The 9,843-nt window shown below is 35.0% G+C and overlaps 1 protein-coding gene across 1 annotated transcript in view; it reads right to left on the bottom strand.

Annotated features, from left to right (window-relative positions):
* Positions 1-4,946: 4,946 nt before the first annotated feature.
* Positions 4,947-9,843, bottom strand: part of LOC106471279 (dynein light chain 1, axonemal-like) — a 70,862-nt gene continuing 65,965 nt past the window's right edge. Inside the window, exons 6-8 of the mRNA XM_022399888.1 lie at positions 8,711-8,764; positions 8,181-8,217; positions 4,947-5,122 (exon numbers count right to left, since the gene is read on the bottom strand). Coding sequence (XP_022255596.1) covers positions 5,058-5,122; positions 8,181-8,217; positions 8,711-8,764 — 156 coding nt within the window. The 3' untranslated portion in view covers positions 4,947-5,057. The remainder of the gene's footprint in view (positions 5,123-8,180; positions 8,218-8,710; positions 8,765-9,843) is intronic.

Below are 9,843 nucleotides of genomic sequence, written 5' to 3'. Positions count from 1 at the left end.
CATTTGTAGTTTCGGCTATTAGAGATTTCTTCTTCAGGTTTGGTATGCCATACGAACTGCATTCAGATCAAGGCCCTAACTTTGAATCAGCTGTGTTTCATGAATGCTGCAAGTTGTTTGGCATATGAAAGACCAGGACAATACAACTTCACCAACAGTCTGATGGGATGGTAGAAAAGTACAATTGAACACTTGGACAGGAATTGTCACAGTTTTGTAATAGCCGCCAAGATGACTGGGATGTCTTACTCCCTCCACTGTTAATGGCGTATAGAACTGCAGAGCATGTAGCCACTGGATACACTCCAGCAAAGCTGATGTTTGGTCGGGAACTTCGGTTGCCAATGGCTCTGTTCAAAAGAACGCCCACCTTATGAAGAGTTGCCTGAAAATGTGCCAGAGTTCGTGAAAGTTTTATCTGAAAGGATGGATGATATTCACCATTAGGTGCATTCAAACTTGAAAACGTCTGCTGATTCCATGAAGCTATGTTATGATAAGAGATCTACTGAAGTCAGATTTGTCCAAGGAGACAATGTGTGGTTGTATAGTACCAGGAAGACCAAAGGGAATTCTCCAAAGTTGTCTTCTCCATGGGAAGGCCCATATGACATAGTGGATCGTCTCTCAGACGTGACTTTCCGAATAAAATGTGGTCGACAAGGTAAGCCAAAGGTGGTGCATGCCAACGGGGTTGTTGTTATCATGGTCCAGGGCATTTCAGTTGGGACCAAAGTGAACAATGGAACAAAAGATGCCACTGAAGATGTGTCACCTGGAAAAGCCACTGTCGAAGAAGAAATTCTACTCGGTTTTGAGAAGGGAAACAGTGAAGCCCTTCATGAAGTTACTACCACTGATGTGACTATTACCGATAATAGGACATTTCCTAATGGAGCAGATGAGCTTTACGTGAAACAGAAGCCAACGAGATGGAGACCAGTACGGAAGAAGATTCGTCCCGTAAAATTAAGAGACTTTGTTGAATTTTAATTTTGTGTTTGTAAATTATGTACATTTAATCAAGTTATTGTTAAATATCTATTGGTTTCATGTAAGTGGCTATTGTTCATCCCGAACAATACTAAGGAAGGGGCAGTGTTCCGACAGCAGAAGTCACGCGAAGCTGGGAGCATGCGCTGGAGTTCTAGAATGATCGAGAAACCTGTCGATCGTCCTAGCGTTTGCTAGACGCGCGTTCTTATTGTATATAAGTGCGTCAAATGAAGCGAGAGAATTAATCGGAACTGGAGTAGCAGATAGAGAGATGGAAGATAATAGACACAGTTAATCGAGTCAAGTGAGCGGTAGTGACCGTATGTAAAGTGCATGAATCGTTGTGAATTATAGCATGTGTTTAAGTTAAAGTGACTGTGGAAATTAAGTGTATTGCAAAGTTGAATTGAGAAAGAATAAACTAGTTTTATTTAAGAAAGGACTTGTATCGCTGAAGTTTCTCGGAAATCATGTTTACGGAAAATTAACAAACGACCAGATACGTAACACTCGAAAAAACGAAATACATCATGGCCTTCATACATTAATGAAAATGTAAACAAACATCCTTGCAATCATTATTTACTAAAATACAAAACTGGAAATCAGACAACTTTGTATACAAATGACTTAGGTGTCCTCATTCATCAACTGATACATGAACAAGAGTAGCCAATTATAAGGAACTCACTATGGAACAGTTTGGAAGTTCTGTTAATAAGTTATCCAGAAATTCAAAAGTTCAAGGTGAGACAAAATTATTTTTTTTATTGTAACATTTTCAAATGCAGATTTCAATTACAATTTACAGCTACTATTTCTGAAATATGTATTTTTATGTATAAGCAATGTAATATACACTAGTAATAGTAACACGCATTCCCTTACACTCCAGTTGATTTCCCATTCAGGAGAAGCATGCCAACAGGTATTGATTAGTGCTTGGCATCTTGATTTCCTTCTGTTCATTGTCCATCTTCAAGATGACCAGAGAGTAATGTTCATTTCACCGTACCTACATTGTCTACTTCTCAATTGGTGCCTGCTATACGTGCTTGACCCCTTCAAATGGCCTAACATCGAAGTTTTTCAATTCACTCATTGACTCTATTTTGTTCTGGACAACTCCTCTGTTCAAATTTGAGGGGGGGGGCTTGTCTTGGATCATTAGGTAATAAACTGTGAGACCCTTGGTTTTGAGATCCTTGAGTTTAATAGACAGTTCAGTCTTTATTTTTACTTTCTTATTTCTGTCTTCTCCTCTTCCTTTCAATCCTGTTTTCTTACAACTTCTAAATCAAAAGAAAAACTATACTTCCATTAAGCTTGGCTTCAGCTTCATACATTTTCCATCAAGCAGTCAAAGAATTTGCTGAGCTTTTCCATTCCCTAACATTTACTTTTACAAGGATGATTGGCTTATTCCCCCACTCAGTCTCTTACACATGCTCATTTGACCATTCAACTGGCTACATTTCATGCAGTTATATCTTATGGTATTGCAGTCGTTGGTGCCTCGTGTTAATACTCTTCTGCAGTGGTTTAATGTTAAATAAAGAAACATATTAGCTATTCTCATTCTCCTCATTCTTTTAATCAGGATAAAATATTTACCTTGAAATCTTCATTAACTGTGGGTCTTATTGATATTTTCATGTGGCTCACATGCTACTTTAACAATTTAAACAGTTGTGATGTGTTACAAGGTACTCATCACCCATGCAACATTTCAGCAGGCCTTGAAAGAGCTTTTTTCCTGCATTCATTTGTCTTTATGGGTATTTTAAAAAAAAAAGACAAATCATAGTGCACAGGGCAGAAAACTGATGATGGGTAAGAGTAAAAAGACCACATGGAAGACCCCCCCCCTCTCCAATAACCAATCTTGAGGGTCAAGAATTAGATTAATTAATAGAAGCAGTGAAATATATTAAGTATTTTAAAATCTTGCTAGTTTCTAAAAGCACCAGCAACCTGAATATCGGGAGAAGGTGGAGGAAATAAGTATTCAAATAATGAATCATATAAAATGACACCAACATCCTTAGGTGTAATGGAAATTGATTCAAGATTTTAAATAGAACATACCTGAGAGAAAACAGAAATGACACCTGTAAAAATTTTTACAGGATCAGAACTATCAGAAAATTCAACTCTGTAGACATTGAAAGCATATAGGCCTGAGCAAAGGATCAATTTTGTTCAAAGTCATTAAAAAATGGTGAGTATTTCACAAATTAAGTATTCAGTTGATTGTAAAACCCACCAGGAACATCAGACAAAGTGGAATTAAAATAGATCTTAAGGGAAAATAGTAGAAAAATCACATTGCAAAGAATCAGATAGGGTATGAAGGACAACACTGAGATTCCAATTCAGCAAAACAAAGTAACATGGAGGATGGACCAGTCAAAAGGGCTGGAAAAGGAGGGAAATAACCAGGGAAGAGAAGGCATTCCAGAAGTGGGAGAAATGAAGGTATTCAACAGGGTGGCTCTAAAAAGAGCAACAGTTAAAACAGACAAACCCTGAACAAACAACTAGATGAAGAACTGGGACAGGTTAGGGACAGAAGGATGTGATGGTCAGAAGCCATGGCCAATAGACCAAAGTATGAAGTAAGACCAGTGCCTCTGGTACATAGACAAGGAGGAAGGGCCAATAGTACAGGCAAGGAAAGTTGCTACATGAGGGGCGAGACCCAGAGTTGAGGTACAAGACCGGACAAAAGTCACACATGAAGCTAGTGTGTGTTGATGGTGGTATGGAAAATGTCCAATCATGGGTATCAGAAGAGTGATCAGGACAGAGAGAAGGGCATGGGCTGTCGTTCCAATATGAGCCAGGGCAGAGGGAACCATATCTGAGCTGGCCAATATGGAGCAACCAGCAGAAAACAAGAAGGAGTGATCTGGATAATGGTAAAGACCTAGGAGAGGAGTCTGATTGGAGGGTAGGCATATAGGTGAGAACCCCTCCAATCTGGACTGAAAACATCCACCCCCAGAACTGAGGGGTGGGGAACTGGAGACCAAAAAGAAGGAATTTTGGCATTCCAGTGAGTGGGAAAAGCACATATATATATATATAGTTCCCAGTTGAGAATACACCTACAGAAAAACCTGAGGATGAAGGGACCACTCCATGGGGAGAACCTTGTTGGGTCATGATAAGTGATTGGCCACAAGATTCGTAACTGCGGGAATATGACATGCCAGAACGGTCATGTCATAGTCGGTGGTCTAGTACAGGAGATCCAGAGTCTGAAAAAAGAAAGACCTGGACTTGGTTCCTCCATGATGGGTAATATGATTGATGACAGTGGAAATGTCAGAATGAATCATAACCACTCACCCATGCAGGAATGGGAGGAAATGATACAGAGCCCCATGAACAGAGAAAGTAGTAAAGAAAAAGGAACTTACAAACAAAATAACATTAGCAGTAAAAAGAAGTGAGCAGAAAAAACATGAGTGGTGTAGGGAAGTCACATGGTCTGTGTATTTTGGAGACAACAAACAATAGCTCCTTTGTGTAGTAGGTCTCGAAAAGACTCGGCGACACAACCAGATGAGGTATGGTCCCGAGGAAGAGGGAAGGAGATCTGGAAATTGGATAGAGAGGGTGCAAAATGGAAGGCAGAAACCCACAAACAGAACCAATAGAACTGTTGTGAAGTGTGGCCAACAACACATAAAGTAAACATACTGAGAGAAAGTACTCAATACTAATGAACTAACAAAACATAGAAACATGTAAAGTATACAAAATATAGAAAAATAACAAACCTGCAAAACTATGAAATTTAACCTAAAACAGAAAACAATAAATAACACTCAAATTACAAAACCACTAAAGGAACTTTTAGACGTGACTAGTAAAGAAAAAGGAACTTACAAACAAAATAACATTAACAGTGAAAAGAAGTAAAAAATCTGACTTACCCAACAATGAGCAGAAAAAACATGAATGGCCTAAATTATTGAGTGCAGAAATTAAATCCATCCACACAAGCTGAACATGGGTATACCTATGAGGAATGAAAAACGTACCACAAATCTTCAGGGAAAAGAACAATACCTAACCCAGCAGGTTACATGGAGGCACAGTAACATGTGGAAAGTACCTAGAAAGACAATTTCCACACAGGAGTTATATCCCTCTCCACAAAAATCATAACGTGAAAGGAAAAACCGTTGGCTAAACGTAAGACACGAACTAAAGCCTGTGCTTCCCCAGCAGACATCATCAGCCCTGAGACCTGGGGACTAGTATTCTACTTATAGTGGGAATTTCAACATTTGCCATATTAAATCTAGAATTCATGTGAACAAAGTAGAATTTGGAAAGGAAACATTCCTGAAACAAGCAAGTAAAAACAATGGAAATCAAACAGAAGAAGTTGAAACTGATATAAAGTTGTGATGAAGCATAATCGAAATCTTTTAGTCACATGGGGAACAAGTTAAACCACACATCTATACACTAGAATGCCAATCGAGAAAGTGAGGATTGTGGTACGACTGGTGTAAGGTAGTCACATGATCAGCACATTGCTGCAATGGTGCAAAAATGAGGGGGGTATAAAAGACTGGTGTGCTGTTGAAAAACTTTATCAACGCTTAGAGGGCAAATCAAGATCAAGACGGCTTTGGGTGAAAGAAAGTAGTATAGTTTCAGAAGCACAATAAGTCACATGGAAGATGGGAAAGGAATGGAGAATTATGGGTAAGTTCACACATGGTCTGCATTGTGTCAAATACATTTAGAAGTTCAGTCACATGTCTCAACATGGAAAAGCTTTTCATATTTCAGAGGTAAGTCTGCCTATTTTGAAATTATGTGGTCAAGTACGAATGAGTAGTTTAAAAGTCCATGGCAATAACTAAAATCCATAAATGTGATGGCTTGGGTCCCTCCTGTAGGAAAAAGTCTCATAAATGCAAGCAGGGGCATTTGCCTCAGGGCACAGGAATTGGGAGCATCAAATTAACATAATGTTCCATCCTCTAAACTAAGCTAAAAGTATTAATAAATAAATTAAAAAAAATCTTAAAGCCAGCCCTTATCATTCATATACTTATCAAGCTTTCTCTTAAACTCACTTAAATTTACTTCCTCCACAACATCCAAAGGCAACCCATTCCACTTATCCTGTTAGAAAAATATAATTGTCTCAGCTGAAGACGACTCTTACCCACCCAAAATTAATATTTCTGTTCCCTAGTCCTACTATTCTCACTGTTAAGATAATGCATCAACTCTATCAATTCTCTTTACAATCTTAAACACCTCAATCAGATCCCCCAACTCTTTTTTTCCAGAGAAAACAATTTGAGAGATTTCAACCTCTCCTAATATGACAACCCCTCCATCCCAGGCACCATTTTAGTAACCCTTTTCTGAACCCTTTCCAACAAGTCAATATCTTTCCTAAGGTAAGGAGCCTAAAGACTGAACACAATATTCCAAATGTGGTCTAACCGGTGACCTATACAACGAAATTATAACTTCTTTAGATATGTATTTAGACCAGTTTACTCAGTATTTAGCTGTTTCAATAAGACTAAGGCTCATTAAAATGTTTTTGTTATGCCTGACATCAAATATTAATATATCATCAGAAATATCATGCTTATTCACTACAAAATGGGATTAGGTGCTTTTCTGCACTCTGTGCTACTATTAGTTATTTGACCAGCAATTGTTTTTGAAAGACCAGATAATCATGACAATATTGTGAGATACAGTACCATGGTAGGTAGAGTTGCCACATTAGGTTAGAAGTTAGAAAGTATGAATGCAAGATTACATTGTTCATTTTATTTGGAGTATACTATTTACCAAAAGTATCTCTGTTTGAAACTGGGGTTAAGCAAATCAAGACTAAATAACCGTGTTTAAAGACAGTGGCTTAACCTGGCTATTGACTAATATCATAAAACAGTTGGAGGAGAATCTTTGAACCTCATTTGGTATTCATACTTAATGACTCAGGAAGAGGCTTTCCTTAGAGGTCCTTATTTCACCAGTTGTAAAACAGAATCAGATTGATTACAGAAGAACCAAGAGGGAAATGCTTCCATCATGAGATCAAGGAACAAAGATGTATAGTGTTTACCCCTCATTATTAATAAATTATTGTTATACAAGTATCTGAAAGATAAGTTTGAACTAAAAGTTATTTTCAAAACCTAGATCATAACTTGGTAATAATCTAAAAGCAATATTTGTTTTAGTTAAGACATAGTTTATCTCACCAAATCTATGCACTGTATTATGCTTTATGAGGGTTAGACATAAATAATAAACAATGTATCAGTTGAACAAAATTATTCTTTTATAACATGTTACAGTAGATATGTTTTAATGGGTTAAATTGAAAGATATTATAAAAGAAAGATGTTTTTATTGTTACACTGAAAAATAAGATAACATTAATTTTTCTCAATTAGTCTAAAAATGTTAAGAAGTCATAACTAAAAGCAACACAAAATTCTAAGCATAATGTTTCTTAACATTAAAAAATTGTGTACTAAAATTATGCAAAATATTACTCTCTTGTTGTAATGCTTGGAGACGGCTTGTATGGGTAAGGAAGAAACTCTTTAATATAAGTTTAACATAACAGCAAATGTACAACGTTTCGGCAAGGTTCTGTCATCATCAGGATACCGGAGACGGCTTGTATGGGTAATGAAGAAACTCTTTAATATAGGTTTATCATAACAGCAAATGTACAACGTTTCGACAAGGTTCTGTCATCATCAGGTACCGGAGACGGCTTGTATGGGTAATGAAGAAACTCTTTAGTATAAGTTTAACATAACAGCAAATGTACAATGTTTCGACAAGGTTCTGTCATCATCAGGTACCGGAGACGGCTTGTATGGGTAATGAAGAAACTCTTTAGTATAAGTTTAACATAACAGCAAATGTACAATGTTTCGACAAGGTTCTGTCATCATCAGGTACAAGTAGTTTATGCTGTACATTTGCTGTTATGTTAAACTTATATTAAAGTTTTTCTTCATTACCCATTCGAGCCATCTCCAAGCATTATTAGTCTCAAAGTGGATTCCTCATCATCGAAATTACTGTCTAGTTGTTTTTTAAAGCTTTTGCAATATATTTGTTCTTTGCTTTTTTCAGTTATGTAATTTATAAGAATAATTTACACATACCAACAAAAACTAGATCTTCTAACACTGGAAGTTCTGCCTGAAAGAAAAACACTTTAAAACATATCTATTTTTTATTTTACCCTAATCAAAGAACAAACACTATTCTACTCTCAATTCATGAATTACTCAGAACTAATTATACGTATTAACTGAGTAAAAAACAACAGCTTTCTTTACAAAGGTAGCAAATAGTTAAACTGTGAGCATATTATTATTTATTATTTAATTATACTTATTAACTGAGTAAAAAACAACAGATTTCTTTACAAGGGTAGCAAATAGTTAAACTGTGACCATAAAAGATTTTCAAACAGGTTACAGAATAATAATTATCTGCCAAAGAATTTAATATACCAAAAATTATTCAATTTTAATATTCAGTGACCTCATTTTTTAACATTTAAATACATACAATTTTACATTTGTATACTTTTTGAAAATGCAATTAAACAATACACAAAGAAATACAAAGAACATTTATATAATTTAATTCATAAAACAAACTCAATAAAAGAAAAATAATAACTTACTAGTCTTTGAAACTCAGCCCAGTCTTTCACAAGATTATTGGACATGTAAAGAACCTATAATATTTTCAAATAATATATATTTGATACATGATAAATATTGTGTCATGAAATATATTTGAGCATTATTTCATAACTTACTTGAAAACATGTGAAATTGATAATCCTCAATAGATTTCAATGTAGTAAAAAATGTTCAAGACCTAAGATATTTATTTATTGGACAATAACTGTTAATGTGATATCCAAAATTAGTATAAATTGTAAGATATATTTCTAAACAAACTAAAAAACAAATAATCATTAGGAAAATTAACAACACAAGAATACATTAAAATTAGTACAATGTGAATCTAGAAAATTAACACATTGATTTTCTTACTTAGTACTGTTTGTTCTATACCTCCTCTAAAATTTATTTCAAGTTTATTAAATAGTATTTTTTGCATCTACGCATTAAAATACAAGTACGTAAAACCAGTTTAGTCCATTCAATGATCACAAAAAGTATTCATTTCAATACTTCAAGAAGAGCTACCTATAAAGCTTGAGATGACCAATTAAAGGAACTCCTACAATGATTAAGCCAAATAATTTTTAAGAATAATTAATAAACTTTCTTACAGCCTTAAGACACATACAGTTTTAATGATTAAAAATATCTTTATTAATTTGACATGATAAACAAAACTATTTGTATATCCAAATAATGAAAACAATACTAATTGTTAACTCCAGCAAGTTTAGATGCTATCAAATAGATATATTCCAGTAACAATGTGTAAAATTTTCACAAGATATACTTAGTTTTCTATAGGCAACCAACATTTCTTGATTCTGTTTTTAAATCTACAAATCTAAGAATTTAAAAATATATCTTTAAAAATACATGTTGAACCTAATTTCACAATTTTAAACAACATTTGTTTATAATTCCAAAGCTCAATAATACATTAAAGAGACTTGGGAAAAGCTGTAGGAAATTTCCTTGTATATATATATCTTGTTGACCAAATATGGCTAGCTATCAATTACTGGACACAACATTATGCAATTTTTTTATCTCTCTAGAAAAATTACCTGAATTTTGCTGCAATTTAATTAAGAATGATTCAAACCAAGTGGAGCTAATTTAA

Source organism: Limulus polyphemus, unplaced genomic scaffold (genome assembly GCF_000517525.1).
Source record: "Limulus polyphemus unplaced genomic scaffold, Limulus_polyphemus-2.1.2 Scaffold4513, whole genome shotgun sequence".
In the NCBI taxonomy this organism is placed as follows: domain Eukaryota; kingdom Metazoa; phylum Arthropoda; class Merostomata; order Xiphosura; family Limulidae; genus Limulus; species Limulus polyphemus.
This window is presented reverse-complemented; position numbering and strand designations above follow the sequence as displayed.